Raw genomic sequence first — 27,554 nt, 5'->3', positions numbered from 1 at the left:
AATAAACTGAATGTTTTCATTTAGTTTATTCTTTACCATAGAAGTTAGGAATAAACGGCTCAATGCTGCCTGTAAATAATATAATCTTGACCAGACAAACCAGTACTAGAGCTCTGTGCGTACACCTGTAATTAGGTAAACAAAGACTGAAGAATCTGTAATGTAATCTCAATTTATTCAGGCTTCTGTCATTCATCACAAAAATCATTTTGTTTTCTTCTTAGGTAGGTGTTCTTCATTATTATCGTTCACTCTCTTCAGTGTTTTGGACGTGAAACTTTTTTCTATTGTATCAGGTGTCAGCCCTTTCCCAACATGGTAGGTCCACAGGGCCAACTCCACTTTCTTTGGGGTCCAGTGAAACCCTTTATCTGCAGCAAGACAAAACAAATACAGATGCTAAACCTCCTCACCAGTACTTTTTCCTCCCCAATATACTTGGAGGAATATCAAGACAGTTATCTTGGAAGTTTATACAGCTTTTGTTCATGAAGGTGTCCATGCTGATAATTGGTCATTATTCTGTGACGATAAAAAATGACACACTGCCTGAGACCAATTTCAAAAATCAAACTATATATTCAACACAATATTTTTTTTATCCTTTGGCTTTATCCAACCGAGAAACCCACTCATTTATGTGATAAATAACAATACATGTTGCTAAATTCACCCCTTTTGCCAATGTTAAAAAAAAAGAAGGTATTCCTGATTGATTGGTGAACATTTCAAATCAATGACAAAATTGCCCTGGACAGCTGTGGCTAGCAAGTTGTTGCAAAACATGACCAATATGTAACAGATGTTTTGCTGGGGATAACACTTCCTTGGTAAAGTACAAATTCTAGTGCTTTTAGGGATTGAGTCCCATCCAGGATTCTAACCCGCACTCTCAGTCATGCTTAATATTTATGAAATGGGTCAGGGATCTGTGAGCTTTGTTTCAGAACAACAATGCTAGGATCTAACAAATGTTATATTTGGGAAAACACTTACTAAGTAAAGTACAGATTCTAGTACTTTTTGGAGTTGAGTCCCGTGCGTGATTCGAACCCACACTGACAGAGTGAGGAACCAAATCACCAGCACACAAAGTCGGCAATCAAAAACCCACTCAGGCACCGTGGCTTCCAACTCAACCCTACAAAGTACTAGAATCTGTATTTTACGAAGAAAGTTCTATCCCAAATATAACATTTGTTACATATGACCACTTTCAAAATGGCATTCCGGTTCATTGCTGGGATCATTCATGCAAAGTTTCCATCAGCATCACAGGTCTTGTGGTTTTAGAGAAGATAGAGGAAATGTAAAGGTTTATGACAGACGACCAACAACATGTCATGACATGAGATAATTTGAACTTTCAGTAAATACTTTCAATTGGAAACCAAAATTTCTCAATGTTTTCATATTTGAGAGGTTGAAGCGAGTTAATTAACACAGATGCATCCCGAAACATCCATGAAAATATTCATCCCGGAACAATAAACCATAAGGATGCCTGCTGGTCTCATTTTGTGCTCACAAAGGCCTTTACACATCACACAGTGAACTTTGGTCTAATATGTGACAGGCTGCATATTGTTTATGCAAAAGAAAATGCTAGTAGCGCTGCCCATTTTTAAAATAATGACATCGGTGTACTGTAAGATCATTTTGCCACATCATGAACTCTGTATGATCAATGGCATCTTGCTGCATGTTGGACCTTAAGGGAAGCTTTAAAAACACATATATCTGATATGTTTTTATTGGTTTCTTCTGAAACCAGCTCACTAAGATACACAAATTATTATCATTGATTATCCATTCTGTCACAATATCATAAAAAGTATAATATTATCCAAGTCTTTTATGCAAATTGTTAACATAGTAAGGGATTTCCCTATATTCCTCTGCTGGCACAATAGTTAAAAAGTGCACCCAGCACAATAGAATGCACGCTACTGGAAATACCTATCTCAGACAGTTCAGCATATATTGACACGTGACCACCAACCATTATTTAGTCAACTATCAAATGAGGTGCTAACCTGCGAATATCCAGGTTTTGAGAATTGATCTTAACCAAACCATGCTTGTCGTAAGGAGCGACAAACAGGATCAGGTGGTCAGGCTTGCTGACTTGGTTGCTGCATGTCGTATTGTCATGATTGTGTAGATCGATGATCATGATGTCAATCACTGTATTGTCTGGTCCAGTGCGGTGTTAAACAACAACAAACAATCAACACAGGGTCCACCCTGTAACCCCCATAGGGGCCAGACAAGAATACCTTGACGCTTCAGCTGTTTGCAGATGGCCTGTACTTCCTGCAGGAAGTCGAGGTAGGCATTGTGTGTGTAGGTCAGAGGTGCAGTCTGCAGGGCCAGCATACTTTCATCAGCCATGAAGGGGCTGTACTCTGGGCTCCCTGCAGCCAGTATGGCTGAAATGGAAACATGGAGGGCTAAAATATTTCGAAAATGTCTACTTGACCAGGGCCAAGTGCAACATGACCTGACCCGTGAAGATAGGTTTCCAGTAACCCATACTTGCCGCAAAAGGCGACTATGCTTGTCGTAAGAGGCGACTAACAGGATGGTGGTCAGGCTCACTGACTTGGTTGATGTACGTCGTCATATCCCAATTACATGTATTGATGCTCTTGATGTCAATCACGGGATTGTCTGTTCCAGTCTCTGTTATTACAGACCACTGTCATTGAGCTAGTATATTGCTGATTGTGGCATTAAACAACAACAAACAAACAAAATGACCTCACACCTACCAACAATAATGAGAGCCACAAGGCTGTGTAGGTCACATGAAGTTTTCTGAAAAATGTGATCAGAAATCTTGTACCAGGGTCACATACAAAATGACCTTACACCTACCCACAATAATGAGAACCACAAGACAACAGAACTTTTCTGGAATATCACATACAGTAAAACAACTTTTATAATGAAAACTCTTATAATGAACTTATCGATATAACAAACTTATTTTTTAGTCCCAGCCATTTGTTGTATATATGCTGTATATATGATTATGACAAACTATGGTTAAAGGGCAAGTTCACACGGAAATGAACCAATTTTTCTTGTACTTTTTCCACATTAAAAGTGTTAACATAGAAGTGTCATAGACAAAAATATAAAAACATCATATTTAATCCACTAAACATAAATCTTTACAGCATGTTGATTAACCTACATAATTTCTACATAATAACACACAATACTGCACTATTCCCACCCTCAGCAGTACACAAACGTTAATGGGTGAGGTTTTGATGAAGATGACAGAAATCACAATACACTGCACACATTACATACTGAAAATACATGATCATACATGCAGGTTTCACAGGAATGGGTCAAAATTACATTTCCAACTTGGTCATCTTCAAAATGGGATCAGAATTCTCCAGGATTTATCTAGGATTTTTAACTAAGTACCCATGGCAGGCAACTTGGGGAAAAACATTAGTTTTGTTAAAAATTGTGATCTTTTTAAAATGTTTTATTTCCCTAAATGTGGACATATTTTAGCATTGCACTCAGTGTGATAAGGTGAAACTTGGCATCAAAACCTCTTCTAGTTTATTGGCCCTGTTGTCAGTGATACAAGATGCCTCTACCAAGCCATAACATTGGTTAAAACTATATTTACATGAGTTTGGAAATTTTTAATTCCGATATGGGAATGTTTCACTGACACTTGCTGCAGACTTGGGGATAAATATCGGCCTTTGAGCAGGTCCAGATAAGTCCCTGATTCTGTGAGAATGTTTTAGAGCCATAGCTTGTATTGGTCAAAGTTTCAGTTCTAACAGGCCTTGCCGTTTCAGAGGAGATGTCTACAAACAGACAGACAATGGGCAACATGCCACTTCCTTCATCTTGCATTCACTTTGTTTATCATTGTAAGACAAGTTTAATAGGACCAGCTTGTCACTCACATACATCATGGTGAATTTATGATACAGAGCATCAATTTGATTTGTATGGGGGACATGGGAAATCTATTTGAGAACCATCTATTTTCCCCTAGCTATATCTAACAAACTATTTATTTACTGAGCACCATCACTATTTACACACATTCTTTTTACATTTGGCTATTTTCTTTATTTTGAGTATATATCTAACAAACTATTCTTTAAAAATTCGACCCTACCATAGAAATCAAATGTAGCTCTAGTGGTGTAACGATACAACGTACAGTATTGTATACCGATGCACAGCCCACGATACGATGCATCGATTTTGAAAGCATGTATCGCGATACATACGATATTTTCATAACACAGTTTTACTTAATGAGTTTTGATGTTTTTCCCCCATGGAAAGACATTACCGTGCACGCAACACCGGAAATACAATGTCAACAAATCAATACTGAAGTTCGCAAATTATTCATGTAATTACACTGTCTGGCTATAAAAAGTGTTCTTTGTATATCTGGACTTATTTTTGTAACTTATTTCATTAATTTTATTCAAAATTCCTTTTAATATTGTTTTAATTAATTTTGGCGAAATCGTGTGTGAAGCGATCGGAAGATCGCACAACTCACCGTTATTAACAGCAACCACGGTCAGATTACCGCTATTGACGCCTTGAAACGAGCTCTAGTTGACAGAGAATGGATACATATATCATAAATGCCATACTTTGATTCGTTAAAAGTCATATTTGTTTTTGTTGGACGATTCTATGTCAACATGTAATTCTCGCGATCATGTGCACGGGAGCCTTGACGGTGACTGGTCAGACTGGTTCCATGTAAAAAATAATACCCGGCAATAGCGATCAGCTGCTTCGCTTAGGGTTATTATTATTTTAAATATGTTTAGTACAAGCTGCATCTAAATTAACAAGATATTGGAATATATTATTCCTGATAAAAAAATAGTTTCAGATACAACTTTTGCCGATCCTTGCATTAAAATCCTGTAAAGTTATATCATTGGGTGTGTCTTGACCGAATCACCGGTAGATTCCAAGAAAACGTGTGTACAGCTGATTGCTGTGTCCGGCTTAGTTTACGAGAAAATACACAAGGTAATCTTAATCCCTGGATATAAAACAATGCCTAGCAGAACAATAAATACAATTTAAACGGTAAATCAACATGTCTGGTGATTTTTTATCTCAAATTTCGAATTTGTACTGACGAAGTTTCTCATCACCCGTTCGTATGCCGGACTTCGCTGAAGGGGTACGGTGTAATTTTTTTCTGCGCATAATATTCAAATTTCTTTTTTTCCCAAAATATTAAACTCGCTAGAGGGGGTGCGCATTATACATGGGTGCGCACTATACTCAAGAAAATACGGTACTTTTAAACATGAAATACGTTTAACAATTTCAAAGCCAGTTTGTTGTTTCAGTAAAACATACTGTATTGCTGACAATTTGCTATAACAGTAAATAAACACCTTATATCTTCTTCAACTGTACTTGTCATATCTTTAAGATAGCAGAAAGACATCAACTTGGCTTAGATTGTACCAGTAAACACTGTATCGTGATATGTATCGTATCGCGACCCCTGTATCGTGATACGTATCGTATCGCGACCCTCCTGTATCATTACACCTCTAGTATGCTCCCTCAAAAAAACATATGACACCTTGCCAGTTGGTCAAGTTAAATGTGACATATGTCACTGTGAACCAACCAATGTAACGCTACTACACTGATATTGACCATTTCTCTTGTCATAAGCCTTATACAAACTTAGAGCAGAGACACGGGGATGAGCTGGAGACAACACCTGGTGATTAAGTCCATGAATGGATCCTAGACTTGCCAAGACTCCAGCTGATGCAGCTTGAGGCGGATGTACTCACCTGAAGCTGTAGCTGGGCCCACACCCTTCAGAAGTGACAGAGTCTTGATAGCACTCGACACATCGGGCAACGCTTTGAATGCCTTCTTACTGGTGCTTATCACATCATCCGGTGCATTGGAGGTCACAAGCTGCTGCAGACGAGGTCGGAACTTACCCCTCTGAAACAGAGACCCATAGTTAATTGTGAATGGATCACTGAAAATCTAATGACCTAAACCATTGTAAACACTCAAACCTAAACCTTTTCTATGTCCTGCTTTAGTACTAAGTTTCTTCTGCTTACAGTAAATGCTTGTTGCAGACAGGAGCAGCCCCTTCACTGCTGTATCCTCCAAGCACCCCACATGATAACATACCGCTATACAGATGGCAATTCATTTCTATGAATATGTTAATGACCTTGCTGTGAAATTGGCAGTGACCTTGACCACTTAAGACAACATTTCTCAGGATTAGGTGAATAGAGGTTCAAATATAGGTAACCAGTAACATAATCAATTGGGTAGCCTTGTGGTAGAAGCGTTCGCTCGTCACACCAAAAACTCCACATGGGTATGTGTGAAGCCCACATCTGGTGTCCCCCACTGTCATATTACTGGAAGGTGGCCAAAAGCAGTGTAAAACCACACTCACTCACTCACTTGTCCACAGAAGGGGTGTGTAACAGTGACGGAGGCCGACATATTTCCACAGATCATACAAGTGTGTGATTGGGTAGGATTTCTGTATAAACTATAATAGCAAGGAAACCACTGGATTCCTTGTGAGGTTAAACGATGCATCAAATGTCCCATTGTGAACAGTTCTAGTATAATGTAAAGGATGTAGAACAAAAACAGGGCACATCTTGTATGACACTAGTCACTAGGTCAGATGAAAATCGATATCAAAGTCGATAATTATCAAATCCCCAGAGAACTGCTGACAGATAGTAACACGTGAGCCCTAATGGGATGTCTTCAGATTTTTGTTTAGCGGTAGCGAGAACTAAGGTCTGATTTGAATGAGATTGGTAACATCTCTGCAATAAAGTACAGAAGTGTTGACAATAGGGTTGCAATGACACGGAAGTACACAATATGATACATAGCTCAATACTCTGGTCACAATACAATATGTACCTCAATAGATCAGAATACCAATAGAAAGGCCATGCACCAACAGTTTTATTAATTTTAAAAAATTAAAGTCACTTACATGACAGACACCCAATCTTAATAAGAAAATCCTCTCATATATGTAGTGATACAGGTCTGTATGTATCGTGTATCATATCGAAGGCCATATATTGAGATGTTTCAGAGTTTTGGTGTATTATTTCTCCCATCGTTGACAAGGGTACTGATGACCGACCATCAGTCAGAGTTAAGATCAAATAGTCCAGAGCATGAATCCCAGAGATCTGGGCTGCAGAGGTCAGATTGAAGACAAAAGAGGTCTTCAAACCAGATCACACAACATTGGCCCAAATCAAGGACTGGACCAATCAGTGCAACCAAAAGTTCTGAATTTGACTTGGTTGCTTTTGCCCCTCTTAAGTCATTGGTACATATAGCTGACTGAGTTTAGGATAGCCGTCCACATCTAACCATGTCTGCCCAGGCCAGGGGGGGAACTGTTCGTCAATTGATACTGGGACTGTTGTTAAGCAGAGGCTAATGTCAGCAAACAGATTGTGGGACTGTATAAGGTTGCAGACCTTGTCACACAGGGAGGTTATGCTGGATAACAAATTACTAATTTCAAGGGTCTCAGCAGGAAATAATAAGGTCCTGTTAAGTAAAGAAATGGTGCAGTATACTGTACTGTAAGACTTAATAATTACTTTCATTTTATATTTCTTGTGAAGAATTTGGTACAATGATTTTTTTTCTTTGTCCATTTGTATAGAAGAGACTTTGCCTAGCCCATGGGAAGTACAGCCATACATTCTTGGCCATCTATCAGACATTCCACAATTCTTTTGTGTTCAGTTTTAATATTTTGAATTTAGAAAAAAGTCTGAAAATGAAGTTGCCAGTTTGAAACTATCACCATATAGCCTGAGAAAGCTGCTTTCTGATAGGTAAACATCAACTTCCTGTTAGTATTTTCATTGGTCAGTCAAAGTTCCCGAAGGGTCATTCTAATGTGACCTGTAATGGGATCACCTCAGATTTTTGTTCAGCAGTAGCGAGAACAAAGATCAGATTTTAATGAGATTGAGTGAGCAACCTAATGCCGAATCTTTTGGAATTTCAAGTGAGATGTAATGTATTCCATCCAATAGACTTGACTGATGACAGGCATCCTGGTAGACTCCCACTTTAGTCACCGGGATGACAGGAGGTACAGCATAAGCCCCATTTAGGTGGGAACAGGGCATTTACAGTAAGAACAAGTCCATGATCTGTCAAGAATGAAAATACCCGAGCCTGGTTGAGACAAACAGTGATGGAACTGAGGATGGGATGGGTCCGGAGCCAAAGTCGGGGTGGTATCCCAGACAGGGTCCAGGGATGAAACGTGACAACAAAGTTTGCAGTGTTCCCGCTGGCTGCTGAAACTGCCGGTCCTGATGGACTGGCAACTCTAACAAGTACCAGTCCCCACTAATTTTTGTCAATCCCAACGTTCAACAAATAAAAAATATATATGAAAATTACCAGGTTTTAATTCTTTCAATATCATGTTCAATGCAACGACATCATCTTAGAAGTAACTTAGTTAGATCTACACGTCATTCACACAAAGTTCAGTCACAATTTTTTCTCTTTTTTTACTTATATTTGAGGCTAAGTCACTACAAATATATTTTTGACCTCGAAGCAAAGCAAAATGTTATTTCCATGCACTTCAAATAGACAAGGGGAAACCCTGATGGTAACAGACAAGCTGAATATGAATACCACCCCTGGTCTCACCAACAACTTCCACTTCATGAGCTTCACCAGTTCATCATGTGTGACATGTTTTCCATCTCTGTCATCTATAGAAGTGGGGAGGACAGTTTGGTACCTGGAAATAGACAAACATCCTATCAGATATACTGGTGCAATGAGAAATGTTCAACATTCCCAGGCCACTATGACCCACAATCAGCCATGTCACACCCTGTAGCCTCCAGGTTCTCATCAGTTGACCTTATTACCATGACTACTAAAAATACCACATGGAGGGGCTTCACAAAAAAGACTTGTCATCCCTCTGAAAAACTGTACACGGTAATGCAGGCTAGCCAAAATTTATGACATCTTTATCAATGCTTGCATGCCCGTCACATTTATTATATCTTTTTTAAGTTTTCATGTCATGATTTCAGATGACAATTATTTCACAGATTCCTGTCAGTGATACATTCTTCCTAACATATCAGAGATTTATCTGCCCTACCAAAGCAAGTGCCATAGACACATAGAAAATATTGTTATTTTGTTCAAAACTGGATTTGTTTGGTAGTCCTTATTGTGTTAATTTCAGAGGCATTTTAACATTGTATTGTGAACTTGCATTCACAGCAATAAAGTACAACTGAACATTGAAGGTTCCTGGTGTTTACTGATCCTGGGATCAGTGAAATAACTGACTGAGCCATCACAAAAGTTTATATCTACATTAACATGAATTGGGAAATCTGTAATTCCAATTTAGGAGCATTTACTGACATTTGCTAAAGACTTGGGGACGAATATCTGCCTCTGAGCAGGTATAGATACATCCCTGGATATGTACATGTGCCATGTGTAACGTCTTTCAAACGCAAGAAATATGATGCCCAATGAAGTGTACTGGTACCACACTTTAAAAGTTACAATTAAAATAATGTGAGCTAAAATACCTCACCATTTTCAGTGACAATGGTCCTCACAAGGCCACGCTGTTGTGTGCAGGGTCACATTGAGTACGAGGTCAAGGACAAAAGTAAGGGACATTATTCTAAACAACAATAGTGATGCCTTCTGCACTCAAGATACATGTTCAAATCTGATAAAACTGCTTATTTGTTTTTATTCATGTTAAAACTCAAGACAAAAGTTACAGGGGAAAACACCTACACTACATCCGCATTTCCACAGAAACATTTTATTTGTCAACTTTGTTCATTTTATTAAATATCCAATTTATTTCATGAATAATAAACAGACAAAAATATGTTTGCATTTAGAACATGTTTATAAAGGTGTATTACATACATATCAAGATCTACTTTTGTCAGAATTTGAAAAATGAGAATCTGACTTCAATTCACAAAGGGAGGTAATTTAGGGTATTCAAGTTGTGTTTCCCATGGTCTATCACACCACCAATATGTCGTTCAACAGTATTCCAAAGGGTCATTTACCGACGCTCCAAAAGATACAAAACTTAACTATTGATGTAAAAATATGGAATATGGAAATACATTTGGAAAAATTTTAAAATTTTACTTTTGTTAACAATGATTTGATCCAAAATAAACATTGTAATTATTTTCTTCATTTCTGTATAGGATCTGTCAATCAAACAACAGTACAGTCACCCATATGTAGAACTATTGACACAGACAATGATGTGTGAAAACCATTCCACTTTGACAACTATAGTTCTATTATCCTATTATTGAATATCTTGTATCTGTACAAAAAAAACATGGCCTTGAAACAAAACAGGAAAGAAATGCATAAGTCAGTCTGGTCTTGGTCATTGGTTTGCTAGTTTGATGTGTTACGCAAAATAGCTTTGTTACATAGAGCTGGAATATTGCTGAGTGCAGCGTTAAACAACAAAACAAACAATATTTCCCTTACAAAAAAGGTCTTGTTGACATTTTGTCAAATTATGTAACAAACCATAAAATATGTAAAAATATGTAATTATTGTCAACTATTGACACCTTGCCATTTGGACTTTGAATATTACCAATTTTGTCCTTGTCTGTATGACTTAAAATGATAAGGAAATGTTTTGTCACTGCCTTGGTATATGTCCTTATATCCCTGTTAACAGCAATATGACCAAATACTGGTAGCATGTTTTTACGGAGGATAACTGATGTTTTAACATTGTGAAAGTTTTCAAACAATGTTTACATTATCAATTAAAACTACCTCCCACGTTAGAGAGTGGTAAGATGATATTAACCAACAGTTAGACAATTAGACTGCTACTGCTGTTGCATGTCATCCTTAGCGTGTCCTCATCTGTACCTACCATTCATCTAGATCCTGCAACTCTGTGCCCTTCTCCTTCTTCATTCGGCCAGTTTTGGCTGCGAAAACCTCGCCATAATTGGATAAAACTTTCTGCCAGTGATCGGCATTGGGTTTGGAAACGAACGTGTCCATCTTCTGTAAATATAACAACATATATCGTAGTCACTGTGCAGGCATCTCTCGGTTGACAGGTTGTGTCATTTTGTTTTCGTTTTGAAACATCAAAATAGAGCGCCAAATAGATCTAGTGCTTCCCTCGGTAACAGGTCACAACAGCACGTTGTCGAATCGGTCAATAGAACATCGTTCAAAACGGCCATGATCTTGTTGGACTTGCTATGAGTCAATGAAATTATATACAGTATATTATCGGGATTTGTAGAAATTTATTATTATTGTAAAATACATTTCCGTTAACACAATAACTTGAATAAATCGTGAATTCGTAGTAGTGTGCAATTGGGGAGGTTCTGCAAAAAATGTAGTCGGAAATATATGCTTGTATGTATATCATCAAATGTCATGTAAATAAACAATATATATTACTACAAAAATCGTTCTTATCATTATTAAAAATAGAGGTGCCGTTTTCGCCCGACACATAGTAGTCATTTTCGCCAAATGCGGTGCCGTTTTCGCCAGAGAAATCGGTGACGTTTTGCTGAGGTGCCGTTTTAGCCTGCACCCGTACGTATTAGGGGCGGGCCATTTGAAATTCAGTGGGGACTCATGGTTTTTTTATTCATTTTTGTTGGCTGAGATTTGTTTATGGCACATTTCAAATTCAACCTATGGAAAGAATGTCAGAATTTTCTCACTGTTCACTAAAACATAAAAAACTGCACGTATGGAGTTAATCTTAAAACAGAGCAATGAAAAAAGCAGTTTAATATAGCATTTGATAAAAGATAATATAATAAAAGATCATACATTAGATCGGGCGACGTAAGGAATCGTTAACTGACATTTATAGATAGCGCTAGGGATTAAGTGTCCTTCCTGGAGGTGGCTTATGATTATATGGGAATACGCCGAATGTTTGCTGCATACAATAAACAGAAAAAGGAGATAGGATTTCTGTGCACTTTGGAAACATATTGAAACCATTAGGGATTTTGCAAAAAGTTTTAAAGAAACCCTTTGAAGTTGTTTTCATTAAAACAAAACACCTGAAATCAGATCTGAGTTCTCGCTACCGCTAAACAAAGATCTGAGGACATCCCATTACGGGTCACGTCAGACCGACCTTGCGCGGACTTTGACCGACCAATGAAATGGCTAACATTAGCCAATCGGGAGGCAGCTTTCTTGTGCTTTACGGCACTAATTTCAAATTGGCGACTACGCTTCGAAACATATTTCGATAAATTCTCGATAAAAAAATCGAAACCTGAACAAAAGAACATTCTGGAATGGCTAACAGATGGTCCGGATTGTATGGATTCAGTCGTTAAGCACATAACTGTCGTTCGGAATACCCCGTGTTAAAGTTTTCAATGTGATGATTAGAAATTACATTCCGACTGTCACTTTCATGATCTGGTAAGCGACGCTCTGATTGGTCGGATGAAAGGTCGTTCTGAAGTGACCCCTAATGAGATGTCCTCAGATCTTTGTTTAGCGGTAGCGAGAACTAAGATCTGATTTTAATGACATTGTTTTTTGCCTCAGATTGGTCAGAATTAAGACATACTCACCTACATCATCAAATAGAAACGGGTGACCCCAGACCCATTAGACTCCCTTTTATAAGCAAAACGCACACATTAGGAAAGAATGTTCCAGACAGGTGCAAGAGTGTTTGAAGCCAATATCATTCAGGCCAGTTCTTCTGAATTGCACTCTCCCACTGTCATGGTTAAACAACGGGATAGCTCTTACCACTTTGCCGTAGATTAAAGACGCCTCAATGCAGTTACTAAGCCTATATTTCCCCCTCCACCACGTTTTGAAGATGTTGTTGATGCCATATATAGGCGACAGCTATGTCAACATTTTTAATGTTCTTGATTGGGCTAGTGTCTTTTGGCAAATACCACTCCATCCAGGTACCACACGCAAGCCCGCCATCAGTTAATACATCCGACGATGGTTTTGAACGAATCGCCTCACTTAAGGCCTCCAAAATGCTCCTATGGCATTTCAGCAAACCATTTCAGGCACTTAAAGAAATGTATTGGTGTAACATATTAATATATGTAGATGACATCATAATATACTCTTCAAAAAAAGAAACGCAAAACGGATATTTTTGGCCATAAAAGCAAAATTAGCGGACCAAGAGGTGCAAAATGAAGAGGTTTAATGTGTTATAGTGTCAGTGACAAATTTCCCGGATCATAATGATCACAACAAGGACATGCAAACCATTAGTCGGGAAACACCAACGATTCGCAAAAGACGCACCCAGTGCATAAACAAAAGGGCCATGGAGCTGCACGTGCAGCAGGACTATGAACGGTATTAAAGTGCAGTGTTTTTGAATGCCTGGCATCTGCGTCAATCGAACAGTGACAGTTCAACAACATGCCAAGATAAACAGTAGTGCAAAGAAACAACGTCATAGGCCGGGGAATCCCGATCAGCTGTAGCCAGGGTTTTCAATGTAGCGCCCAGCAAAATCACAAGGCTATGGGATCGGTTTCAACAGCATGGGTCAACATGTGATCGGCCAAGGTCGGGACGACCAAGAGTAACCACCCCCGCGCAAGATCACTACATCCGACTGCGCCACCTGGTGGCACCTACGTGAAAGGACGACTACAGCCACCTCAACCGCATCCCAAATACCCGGACTGCGCAGAATCTCCGACCAGACCGTGCGAAACCGTTTAAGCGCAGCAGGTCAACGAGCAAGACGTCCTGTTCGACGCGTCATATTGAGTCGACAACATCGTCAACAACGACTGCATTGTCTCTGCCAAATGGAGGCTGAGTTTTTTATGTACACTAAATTATGAGCTGTATTGGGTTTCACTCAGGGCACTCAGTTACAACATAGACGACCAGTGAAAATCCGGGGTAGAATAGGTCTTCAGCAACCCATGCTTGCCGTAAAAGGCGACTTTGCTTGTCGTAAGAGGCGACTAACGTGGTCAGGCTCGCTGACTTGGTTGATGCATGTCTTCGTATCCCAATTGCGTGGATCGATGCTCATAATGTCATTCACTGGATTGTCTAGTCCAGACTCGATTATTTACATACCGCCGTCACATAGCTGGAATATTACTGAGTGCGGCGTTAAACAACCAACAAACAAACGATACAACGTAGACTGAAATATCATTAATAACAGCTTGAAATCCAAACTTACTCAGATCTTTGATAATATAACAAGGAAGTTTGACGAAATATTTCTTCATCTTAGTGGAATGCGGTCTTGGTATACTCTACCGCACTCGATACTTCATATGCATGTTCAATATTACACGGAACGTTAAGTGTGTTTGTACATAAAGTCATAATACAGACAGACAGACAGACAGACAGATTTATTTGTATAAGGCCATTTGACCCATTGTACAAAATACATTTACATTTTATTTATCTAAGAGTTACCTAATTGATACTTTTGTGTGTGTGTGTGTGTGTGTGTGTGTGTGTGTGTGTGTGTGTGTTGAGAACACGTACATTAGAAATTTTGCAAAATTTATCATTGCATCGTTGTTGGATATTTGACAGAGTCTTTCTAAACAAAAATAGTTGTGATTAACTGTCTTTGGGATATACATTTCCCGCCGACTTGCATAAAGAGGACAGTTGTATATAACATGAAGTTCATCCTCAATTACATGACAGTGCTTACATAAGACGGCATCCTCCTCAATATTAGCAACACCCCTACGTATAAGTTGAATACCAAGAGTATTCTGTCCACATCTAAATTTGGTTATTAGCCTTCTATATTCACAATGCTTAATATTTGATAAATATTTTTCACAAACGATATTAGATTTATGCAGTTTATAGAATGAGAGGGTCTTGCTGCCTAGAGATGCATGCCAATCTTGAAAAGAACAATCTTTAACTCTTTCGCTGAACATATGTACAAATAATTCTGCATTGCCAACGCCTTGTGCAGCCCATACATCCCCAAAACCAAAATGACTTAGCAGAAGTCTGATATGCGATGCCCAGTTAGGACGTTTTCTATCAGCAATGGATAATAACATTTTATAACACTGGTATGGGTATCTGTTAGGACTCATTTGCAAAATCTTAAACCAATATTTAATGCATTTTACATAATAAATAGTATGGAGTGGATACCTACCACATTCACCATAGGCTACTGCATTTGCAGTCCTGTAGCCCGTGTGAAGTAAAAATTTACAAAATTTGCGGTGAACAATTTCAATCGTATTCCATTTTTGGTATCCCCAAATCTCAGCACCATACATTAATATCGGGACAATTTTTTTATCAAATATAAAGAATGCTTCCGTAACCGAAATGTCATAACGTCTTATTAACGATTTAACTGACCAAAGTGCTTTGCTTGCTTGCTCACATAGAGTTTTACAGGCCTTAGTCCAAATTAATTTAATACATGTTTAATACATGTTTATAAGAGACTTGAACTTCAGCAATAATGAGAAGGGGGAATTTTTGGCTGCAGACCGGATTTGATTCGTAGATCGGCTGTGTACTATCTGTACTTAATCTGACCAATGTGTAAAAAAGCCAAGCTAGCTTTATTCAACATTATAAAAACAAATTACAAGATTGTGTATTGTGTAATAAACGATTTAATAGACTGTATGCTTAAATTGTGTGTGTTCGGCTGCTTGTACTAGTCCGGACTAATGCCGACTTGGTAGTTTTAGCCAACTGTCGCAGTTCAGCATGAATACCCTACTCAGACACAGAATACAGACTGCGAGGGTGCCATAAACGGTCCTCTGTTCAACAGAATGTAGATTATAGTTGTATAATTTGGTAAATGTTGCAAAAGCAAAATTGGCAAGATATTTACATGTTGATCAAACACCATTACCAACGCCAGTCCTGCCGAAGCTGCCATTTGTTTAGCCATTAGGCTGTAGTCAAGGTGCTCAGTTAGGACTAGGCAAAGATAAGTATATTGCTTGACGGTGTTTAGACAGACATCAACCACAAGAAAAAAACGCAGTCTGATAAAACTACACTGGGTGTTTTTAATGTATCACTTGCCATTTCTTCTCACTAAAATGAATTTCATTCCCTTGGCCAGCATAAACTGTAGGTCCTCGTCCTAGTAGTAGTAGTTCGATGTCGTCCGCATAAAGGAGTAAACAGAAATATGGAGAGAAACGTTTGTCAAGCCTACAGAGAAAATTCACCGAAGTCAGTCTATTGTTTAGAACTGATCTTATTCATCTTTGACGCAAAGGGCACTGGATGGCATCATATACGTATTGTTCTCAACCACCCATGAACCCGCTATGGTCGTGTAGTAAGAGAAGGGCGACTAAATAGTTGAAGTATTCAGAGCACCATTTCATCATCTTTCACCGTTTCTCCCATGTTAACACGTATGCTAATGGAACACGCAGCATATAGTCACCAACAGCAACGCCCAGAGACTTTGGGATCTCGTCACACAACCTGCAATGATGAAGATATAATGTTTAGTAGTGTCGGACAGAAGGAAACTACGCTTTCCCTAAAAAATCAAGTTTTAGACACAGTTGTAATTTCACCGGGATATTTCGCTTGTAAATATATCCTCCAAACTATAGTTTGAAGAAATTAGGTCCGAAGATTTTCATACTACTACCACTGTAAGGAACATTTTCTATGTGTAATAAATTGTTTCGGAATCAAATCGCTGAGTAATATGGTAAGAAAGCTGTGATAATGTGCATGTTAAACATTCTACATTGTCACTTGATCAGAGTCAATTCGGGATATTTCTATGATATAAGTTATAAACACATTATTGAGTCAGACCCTGGCATCGACCCTTAATACAGAACAGATGAAATAGACAGATGTCAACAATACTGCCAAAACTGTTTCACAGTGAAGACACATCTATTTTCAATCACAAAAAACATTCACTTTCGAAAGTCAAATTCTGCCTAATGTATGACGATATGATAATACCTTGTGATATGCTATTTTGTCCATCGTTGGTTTCATCAATGTCTATTGTCTCCCTCCATTTTGTGCATAATCCGGATTTCTGTTCACATAGTAAACATTCATCTTCGCATCTCTCAGTACACTTGGCACCACTGTAACCATTCCTACATGTCTTGCAGCTGCCATCCTTGTTGCATCTCTCGTCTGCACATGTGTTGCTGCATCGCGTCAGGCAGTCCTCGTTTCTCCATCCTTTGATGCATCCTTTGGTACAGTTAACAGATGATAGAAATTCATTGTATGTACATACATTGTCAATGCAGTTTGTACACGGAATGTTACACGTTCTCCCACTAAACGCAGGGTTGCAGTGGCCACAATATCCACGTAATTGGTTGCACCTATTCTCCAAACAGTTTTCTGGACATGGAGTATCACACAACTGGCCGAACCATCCATCGATGCAACCAAGAAGACATGTTCCTACATCCTGGTGACACGAGGACTGCCCACAGTTTCTAGCGCAGACTTTGTCACACTGATGTCCCCACCGCCCAAGGACACACCCCTCTAGGCACCTCCCTGTGTCACGGTCACAGTACCTGTTCCCATCGTAACTAGCATGACAGTTTAGTGAACATCGTACATCACAATCATTTGAGTGATATCCAGGTGGGCACTGTACACATCTTCCATCTTCCTGTTCACATTTGTCGTACCAGCATCCTTGACACTCCTCTGTACAGTCAGTGCCGTACCACCCGTAGATACACTCAGTACACCCACCGTGATGGCAGCCGAGGCAGTTGTCACCACATATTTGCGAGTGTACTGAATCCACTACAGAGATAAAACAGGATATGTAACTGTACTGTGTTTAGTATTGATAGATCTTAGCTTTCATGTAACCAAAGGCAAATGTTCCATTGTCCATTTTTTTCAGAAATGGACCCCGAAGGCTCAAAGTGAGATTAGATAAATTAAAAAATTCAAATTATTTCTTGCACTTTTTGTAATCTTTATGCAAAGTAATGTCGAAATAACTGGCTGTGTCCGTACACTACTGGATCTGTACAGTCCTCCCAAAGGGGAAGGAAATGTCAGGTGTTACCCTGTTACTCCAATCCCTATGAAAGCAGGTCATCACGTTGCTGCTGTCTTCAATGGTGGTATGGTGTACTCAGTCTGAAGGTTTAGCGGTTTATAGATCTTACATAGCAAACACTATAAATCCGACATAGCAGCAAACATTATAGATCCAACACTTTATCATTTTTTCAGTTGTCAATAAAATCATATGATCACACTTACTTTTGTTTTTGAGTATACTAAGATAATCTTTACATCTTTACACGATATCATGTCACATATCAATAAGTTTAAAACACTCAGTAAAATAAAGTTTCAATACGTACCACAAAATAGACCAAGGAGGATCACTGAAAATATAGAGATATTCACGGTATATATAACTAATAAATACAAGGCGATATGCACATAACTCTATATATAACCTGATGTGACCCATTCAGATACCAATATAAATCAATGTATTCCGAGTAATGTACGTGTATTCTCCCCAGGGAGCGGAGAATCATTCAAGTATGACCGGTGCCTTCCTACCCGGGTAAGTACTAGTGGTACATGGCATGCCACTGTAATAGTCATGTCTGATGCCAGATAGGTTGTATTATTATTTCATAAAAAAAACAAGTACATGTGTTTTCCTTACAACAACACCAACAACAACAACAATCAAGAAAATAAAAATATATTCCTGTAATTAATATATCTTAAATCGACCTGCTTACTTTACTCACATGCAGCTTTAATCGCCTTCGCCATTATTTGTCACGTAGATTCAAGTTCGTCACATAATCACTGAATCCTCCACGAGGATGCCGATAAAGTCTTCTGTGATACACACATTGCCATGAATCTATGAATCAATATCAGCGAGAGTCTCTGATATCCCGATGTACTATAGCCACAGAACACACACCATTTGACATAGGTAACACGTCAAGGCTAGATAACGTCCGTGTACATTATACAATGCTATATGGGTGTGTTCTATAACGGATATATCATGCCTTACGTCACACATTCCATTGCTCCCAATATAGGTATGATATTTCAACAGGTTGATTGTGTATCCCCCACTCCCACTCCAACCCGCATACCCAATATCTTGATATCAAAACAGCAGACCCATGATCAATTAAGACAGTGAACTGATGACGGACGAGGCCTTGTTGGGCCTTCGTTCAAGATTGTAATAGTTGTTTCTTTTAAGTCACATGAGATATGTGTTGTCACGGGCAACGAGTGGCCCAACAGTGCATCGCGTGATCACGACCTATTGCACCACGGCTCCCTTTGACACAAGTCATCTTCTTTGTATCAGTGCAACAAAGTGTGTTATCTATTTTGTTTTACTCAGCTAAAATAAAAAAAATTATGTTAATCGTTTATTTCCGAATATGAATACCAAACATTTGTACGAAAGATTTCGGCTGTAAAAAACTATGTTTAAGAAATACATAATATGTATATAAATATCTTGTTTTCGTCATATATTTGTCATTTTATGTATACAGATAGTGTTCTGCAACGGAAAATCAAATGCATATGCACCTATTGTTTTTGAGAGAGATATTGAAGGCCTCGAACACTGCACCCATTATTTTGTATCTAAATGGCCCCTTTTCTCTAGTGACTGGTCGTTATTCTGTGTGTAAGTGTAGCTCTTGGTAAACCTGGAAGACTATACAAAGTCTATATAGACACCCTGGTAAAACCCCGTGTCGTACGATTCTCGGGGAACGTCACATCAAAAGCAGGTTGAAAGAAGGTCAGACATTTGTGATGTGGTATAAAACATACCGGGTCATGTTGACACGTTACTGTGGCACGCCTTACTAATCAGTTACGGTGAATATATCTGCCTGTACTGACTTAGGCCTGGTGCAAGTCGTTATATATACAGCTTTGCTGGGTACAACGGCGATCAAAGTCACACAAATATAGCCATTGATAAATATTAAGGGAGTGAGTGAGTATGGTTTTACGCCGTTTTAAGCAATAGTCCAGCAATATCACGGCAAAAGACACCTGAAATGGGCTTCACACATTGTACCCGGGTCTTCGGCGTGAGGAACGAACGCTTTAACCACTAGGCTACCCGACCGCCCCGTGATAAATATTAGACAGGCGATTCTGCATTATATGCATTGTTGATATGTCTATATGTTTTCATATTTTGGCCGCATGCTATTGATATTTCATTCTGTTATATAACAAACATCAACAGGAATAATTCATGCAAAAACTGGGGGAATGGAGGCTGAGAGGAAATGTATACACAAAATATATACAAAAAGAAACGCAATACGGATATGTTTGGCCATAAAAGAAAAATTAGCGGACCAAGAGGTGCAAAGTGAATGTGTTATAGTGTCAGTGACAAATTTCCCGGATCAAAATGTGCACGTGCAGCAGCACTATGGACGGTATTAGTGGCAGGGTTTTGTATTGCCTGGCATCTGCGTCAATCGAACAGTGACAGTTCAACAACATGCCAAGATTAACAGAAGTGCAAAGAAACAACGTCATAGGCCGTTTGCAGGCAGGGGAATCCCGATCAGCTGTAGCCAAGGTTTTCAATGTAGCGCTCAGCACAATCACAAGGCTATGGGATCGGTTTCAACAGCATGGGTCAACACGTGATTGGCCAAGGTCGGGACGACCAAGAGTAACCAAACCCGCTTGGGCGACATCCGACTGCGCCACCTACGTGAAAGGACGTCCACAGCCACCTCAACCGCATCCCAAATACCCGAACTGCGCAGAATCTCCGACCAGGCCGTACGAAACCGTTGAAGAGGAGCAGGCCTACGAGCAAGACGTCCTGTTCGACGCGTCATATTGAGTCGACAACATCGTCAACAACGACTGCATTGGTGTCGTCAACACAGGGTATGGCCTCAACTGCGATTGAGAGATGTCTGGTTCAGCGACGAATCAAGATTTCTCCTTCGTCGAGGGAATGGAAGAGCACGGGTCTACAGACGTCGGGGAGAACGTTACGCCGGAAACTGTGTACAGAAAGTGGACAGGTTTGGCGGCGGCAGCGTTATGGTGGGGGCTGATATCTCTCATCATGGCAGGACAGGTTTGGTCCATATCCAGGGCAATCATCCGGCTCAACGATACATCAACGAAATTCTCCTACCACCCCTCCTCCCAATTGCAGCCAACGGCAACGGTGTATTCCAGCAGGACAACGCTCGACCGCATATGGCACGGATCAAAAGAGCCTTTCTAAATAACAATAACGTTGATGTTCTCCCCTGGCCCTCCAGATGCCCGGATTTGAACCAGATAGAGCACCTGTGGGATGAATTGGATAGACGGCTACGCCGATGTCAAACACAACCCCAGACGTTGCAGCAGTTGGCTTTTGCGTCGCATGCTCGTCTCTTCCATGGGCAGGGGATGTCAGGTCGCTATCGATTCCAACGGGGGACATACGCGTTATTGATTGTAGCTGACCTTCACCTTGAACTTTTCCTATGTACCGATAACTGAGATGACTACAATCACCAAGTGTTCTCTCCACAACATTTTGGCTCAATACCTTGTACGGTTCCTCGTATAAATGTATTTTCCTACCTCGCACAAATCTGGCTTTGCGTTTCTTTTTTTAAGAGTACATATAAAACATACATTTATACTCGCAGAAAATGCATATATACAATGCATCATACCGATGACATCAGAGTAAAATGCTGAAGATATCCTATGTACATATTTGCATGTGAACGTGTGAAGTACTAATGTAAATTAAACAATTTGACAGGATAGCGTTTGGTAAAGAAATGTATGAATGTGAGACTGTGATAATGGTAAAACCATCTGGGCATCAAAAGTTATGGGCACAGCAATCCATAACTACGTGTAACATTGCCACTTTCATGTCTGAATTGATGCTTCGTCAAACATAGGTATCGGCCTGGGAAGGCAACATTTCAAATTTTACTAGTGCCCGCAAAGCGTCAAATAACTTTTGGCATGAAATGAAAACGCTTAATCAACGCAACTGATCATAAATACGCCGATAAACTTGGAAATAGAAATAACAAGAAAACTATAGTTTAACTGACAGGAAATATATTCACACATCGTGTTCATCTGCGACAATGAGTTTGTGATTAGGCCTCTTACTCACAACTATTAAAATGTTAATACTTAATATTTAATGCAAAGAACCTTTCCATTTTACTGAAACAACAACACAGTTGATTGTTAATCTAGTTCTGTCTGTAAACAAACCTACGAGAAATACTCATCGAGACAGTGGGAGGCGGGCATCACATGCTCTCTGGATGCAGAAGTCGGGGCGAGAAGAAATACAGAACCAGCGTTCTACCGTTGGAATCGATAGCGACCTGACATCCCCTGCCCATGGAAGAGACGAGTATGCGACGCAACTACACTGCTACAGTCATGACAGAATGAACAACTTCAAGCCTCTGATCTACTGTCTCTAAGGTACTTGTGTCAGCAAGGACGACCCGAATCCTTGAAGGTCGAACGGGTCAGTGCCAACTTCACAGAAATCCAATTCACCGACCACGTTGCTGCCCTTTTACATATATAGATTTTAACTTGTAAATCGTGTTTGAAAATGGCGTCCTACGGCAATAAGTTGACGAAATGTAACCAACAGTCCAAGCATTGTTATGCTATCATAGACCAAATAATTGTTATTTATTGTTTTTACGGGTATGAAGTCAATATATAATTAGCCACTGCGAATTCCGTTGATCATCAGTTAACTCTGAGTACCGGGGAAGCGTCGCTCGTTTAATCACTGAACTTGAACTGTGGCCGCGAAAGCTTAACTCAATTTTACATTTTAGAATTTAGCTTTTTCGGCACATAACCTTAAAATCTTCTTAAGAGGTGTAAATATATCCCATATCAATTATATTTGTAACCTACGATATATAAGTTTACTACTTTGATGGCGTCAGTGATGTGACCTGGCTGGTTGCAAGGCATCGTGGTTACAATGTGTGACCTGGCTGGTTGTAAGGCATCGTGTTACAATGTGTGACTTGGCTGGTTGTAAGGCTTCGTGTTACAATGGGTGACATGGCTGGTTGTAAGGCATCGTGATACAATGTGTGACTTGGCTGGTTGTAAGGCATCGTGTTACAATGGGTGACTTGGCTGGTTGTAAGGCATCGTGGTTACAATGTGTGACTTGGCTGGTTGTAAGGCATCTTGGTTACAATGTGTGACTTGGCTGGTTGTAAGACTTCGTGTTACAATGGGTGACTTGGCTGATTGTAATGCTTCGTGTTACAATGTGTGACCTGGCTGGTTGTAAGACTTCGTGTTACAATAGGTGACTTGGCTGGTTGTAATGCTTCGTGTTACAATGATTGACCTGGCTGGTTGTAAGGCATCGTGGTTACAATGTGTGACCTGGCTGGCTGTAAGGCTTCGTTGTTACAATGTGTGACCTGGCTGGTTGTAAGGCTTCTTTTTACAATGAATGACGTGGTTGGTTGTAAGCCATCGTGGTTACAATGTGTGACCTGTCTGGTTGTAAGGCATCGTGGTTACAATGTGTGACCTGGCTGGTTGTAAGGCTTTGTGGTTACAATGTGTGACCTGACTTGTTGTAAGACTTCGTGTTACAATGATTGACCTGGCTGGTTGTAAGGCATCGTGTTACAATGGGTGACTTGGCTGGTTGTAAGGCATCGTGTTACAATGGGTGACTTGGCTGATTGTAATGCTTCGTGTTACAATGATTGACTTGGCTTGTTGTAAGGCTTCGTGTTACAATGGGTGACTTGGCTGGTTGTAAGGCATCGTGTTACAATGGGTGACTTGGCTGATTGTAATGCTTCGTGTTACAATGATTGACTTGGCTGGTTGTAAGGCATCGCGTTACAATGATTGACTTGGCTGGTTGTAAGACTTCGTGTTACGATGTGTGACCTGGCTGGTTGTCAGGCATCGTGTTACAATGGGTGACCTGGCTGGTTGTAAGGCATCGTGTTACGATGTGTGACCTGGCTGGTTGTAAGGCATCGTGTTACAATGGGTGACCTGGGTGGTTGTAAGGTATCGTGTTACAATGGGTGACCTGGTTGGTTGTAAGGCATCGTGTTACAATGTGTGACTTGGCTGGTTGTAAGGCTTCGTGTTACAATGGGTGACATGGCTGGTTGTAAGGCATCGTGATACAATGTGTGACTTGGCTGGTTGTAAGGCATCGTGTTACAATGGGTGACTTGGCTGGTTGTAAGGCATCGTGGTTACAATGTGTGACTTGGCTGGTTGTAAGGCATCTTGGTTACAATGTGTGACTTGGCTGGTTGTAAGACTTCGTGTTACAATGGGTGACTTGGCTGATTGTAATGCTTCGTGTTACAATGTGTGACCTGGCTGGTTGTAAGACTTCGTGTTACAATGGGTGACTTGGCTGGTTGTAATGCTTCGTGTTACAATGATTGACCTGGCTGGTTGTAAGGCATCGTGGTTACAATGTGTGACCTGGCTGGCTGTAAGGCTTCGTTGTTACAATGTGTGACCTGGCTGGTTGTAAGGCTTCTTTTTACAATGAATGACGTGGTTGGTTGTAAGCCATCGTGGTTACAATGTGTGACCTGTCTGGTTGTAAGGCATCGTGGTTACAATGTGTGACCTGTCTGGTTGTAAGGCATTGTGGTTACAATGTGTGACCTGACTTGTTGTAAGACTTCGTGTTACAATGATTGACCTGGCTGGTTGTAAGGCATCGTGTTACAATGGGTGACTTGGCTGGTTGTAAGGCATCGTGTTACAATGGGTGACTTGGCTGATTGTAATGCTTCGTGTTACAATGATTGACTTGGCTTGTTGTAAGGCTTCGTGTTACAATGGGTGACTTGGCTGGTTGTAAGGCATCGTGTTACAATGGGTGACTTGGCTGATTGTAATGCTTCGTGTTACAATGATTGACTTGGCTGGTTGTAAGGCATCGCGTTACAATGATTGACTTGGCTGGTTGTAAGACTTCGTGTTACGATGTGTGACCTGGCTGGTTGTCAGGCATCGTGTTACAATGGGTGACCTGGCTGGTTGTAAGGCATCGTGTTACAATGGGTGACCTGGCTGGTTGTAAGGCATCGTGTTACGATGTGTGACCTGGCTGGTTGTAAGGCATCGTGTTACAATGGGTGACCTGGGTGGTTGTAAGGTATCGTGTTACAATGGGTGACCTGGTTGGTTGTAAGGCATCGTGTTACAATGTGTGACCTGGCTGGTTGTGAGGCATCGTGTTACAAACCACGGATGTCAGGATTGGTATTCCGAGCCAATGAATGAACTACATTGAGGAGACATGCTATGTGTCTAATACTAAACACACATTCATCATATCCATTAAGAAACCCATTATTTCATTCTGATTCACTCGGCATTCCGTATACTACATTGTGCAACGCTGGATGTTACACGGTTCAGAGTAAGCCAGGTCGCATGACAGTCGATTATAAAACAGATAATTGCATGCTGATGTGGCAGTTATGATTTACCAAGTATATAGGTTGTTGTCATTTCAAGTTGTAAGAATTGTGATTGTTTATAGTTTACTTCTAATAGTACCATTTTTAAGCGTTAATGTATTTTTAATTAGAATTACTTCTTTTGTAATTGAAATGGTATGTGATATAAATTTGTTATATTTATTTATATACCAGTATGTGTATATGTTTATCCTGAAGCTATTAGTTACTCTCTTTACATCTGTTTTAGGGCGTCTGTGTAAAAAATAAAGTTATAAAAACGTATACCCGTAGGAAATGGCGTCCTTAAGATCAAACCAATTTCTAGCAGTGACTACTGCCAACATTACATACCAGGATGCTGCAAGTCTTAGACTACACATTATAAGAGGTCCTGTTACCAGATGACTACTTGTGATCTCAACCAAACTCTGATGTCCATTAGGTGTGTCAGAAACCTTTGATCATTGTGTACGAATCCCCGAACCTCCCTGATTATATATTTCTCGGCTTGTCAGAAATGAAACCGAGCTCGTGACTTTCGGCTGCCGTGGCGTGAAATAAATGAAAGACTGCATTGAATATGTTACAAGTATAAAATAACACAAATGTCTTTCACGTTTTTATTCTAATTCATGTATTGTCATTGTGAAAAAAGGTAGGGACAAAGAATTATATAGAGAAGCCCCAGCTGTAAACACGGTCATGGAACAACTGCAAAAGTACGCTTCGTGAAAATTCAAGACAACATTACATTGTACGTCCTGAAAGTAAAACAGAAATCACATTTTGTTCCATGTTGATTAGCATCCAGGTGCCTCGGCTCATTCCGCTTCCAGCATTATATTCCTGGCAGCAATGGAGTCGCGGTACAACAAGGTATTATCTCAAGTTGTTTTTGATCTAAGGTTATGGCTATGTGACGAGCGGAGTGCATTGTTATTGGTCTTGAAGATATGTGACTTCGATATGATTATAGGATCGCTTAGATACTGCTTGTTAAGGTGATCTATAAACAGTTTTTAAAAGTTGGTTTGCAATTTAATACTATGAGTAACATAGGAATAGGCTGATCCTAAATCGGAATTATGGGTTAGCTATTCCTCTCCTAAAGCTCGACACATATTTTCCACCCAGACGATATAATCAGTAATTTCATCAGGTGAATAAATGCTATGAAGCAGGGAACATATATATGTACCTGTAAGAACAACAAACGTAATAAGATAACAAAGGTGGAAACTTAACAATGAAAGCCAACAGTTAATTGGCGCTGTTAGGTGATTAGCAATGGACAAATGGAAGCCAACACTTGACAGTTAATTAACGCCGATAGGTGATAGCAATGGACTGGAAGCAGGACTTACATTCATCACTGATTGGTAATAGGCAATGGACAGCGGGCAATGGGCAAACGGGAGGCCAGAAGGAGAATTAGCACAGGCAGTAATCAAAGCAAAAAGTCCCAAGCACTGGGCAGATAGGTTCTCTGGTCACTGTTCATGGTTGGCCGGTGTCTTCTGATGTCAATGGCTTCTTGTTGTTTTCTTTGTCGTTGTTATATAACCTTAGTTGCCGATAATCCATTACTGGGCATAGTACTGTATACAGACAGTCAGTTCATTCTGTAATTTAGGCAATAAGGTCCATAGTACAATGCAGATTGCATATTAACATTTGTCACGTGATGTACATGATTCGATTTTTAAATCAAGTTACACATATCTCAATATAAAGACATGCTTTAAAAATACATGAACTTAACAACAACAACAAAAACACACACACCAAAACCAGCAGTAACCCCACTACATAACATTAAATCAGACGAAGACGAAGATTTCATCCCACTAAATGACCAGTCACTTGATACATCAATAAACTCGCCCCCCACCCCGCCCC

General features: G+C 39.8%; 2 protein-coding genes across 4 annotated transcripts; both read right to left on the bottom strand.

Moving 5' to 3' along the window:
- Positions 1 to 158: 158 nt before the first annotated feature.
- LOC124111891 lies at positions 159 to 11,588 on the bottom strand. The gene is made up of 5 exons (XM_046471779.2): positions 11,018 to 11,588; positions 8,752 to 8,845; positions 5,847 to 6,006; positions 2,280 to 2,432; positions 159 to 371 (listed from the first exon to the last, which is right to left on the bottom strand). The coding sequence occupies exons 1-5, from the start codon at positions 11,170 to 11,172 to the stop codon at positions 205 to 207; spliced, it is 729 nt and encodes a 242-aa protein (XP_046327735.2). The 5' UTR covers positions 11,173 to 11,588; the 3' UTR covers positions 159 to 204.
- A 4,562-nt stretch (positions 11,589 to 16,150) lies between these two features.
- Positions 16,151 to 19,349, bottom strand: LOC124111890 (scavenger receptor class F member 2-like). 3 transcript variants are annotated; one of them, XM_046471777.2, is made up of 4 exons: positions 18,897 to 19,349; positions 18,501 to 18,524; positions 17,107 to 17,925; positions 16,151 to 16,605 (listed from the first exon to the last, which is right to left on the bottom strand). In XM_046471777.2, coding segments are annotated over exons 1-4 (912 nt in total). In that variant the 5' UTR covers positions 18,898 to 19,349; the 3' UTR covers positions 16,151 to 16,537. The 3 variants fall into 3 exon arrangements, with proteins under 3 accessions (XP_046327733.1, XP_046327732.1, XP_046327734.1); XM_046471776.2 differs by having other exon boundaries at positions 18,906 to 19,348; XM_046471778.2 differs by having other exon boundaries at positions 17,107 to 17,349; positions 18,906 to 19,346.
- Between the last annotated feature and the right edge of the window lie 8,205 nt (positions 19,350 to 27,554).

This window comes from Haliotis rufescens, unplaced genomic scaffold, assembly GCF_023055435.1.
Source record: "Haliotis rufescens isolate VD_foot unplaced genomic scaffold, xgHalRufe1.0.p SCAF_2, whole genome shotgun sequence".
In the NCBI taxonomy this organism is placed as follows: domain Eukaryota; kingdom Metazoa; phylum Mollusca; class Gastropoda; order Lepetellida; family Haliotidae; genus Haliotis; species Haliotis rufescens.
The sequence above is the reverse complement of the archived record's forward strand: the minus strand, read 5'-3'. Positions and strand labels throughout refer to the sequence as shown.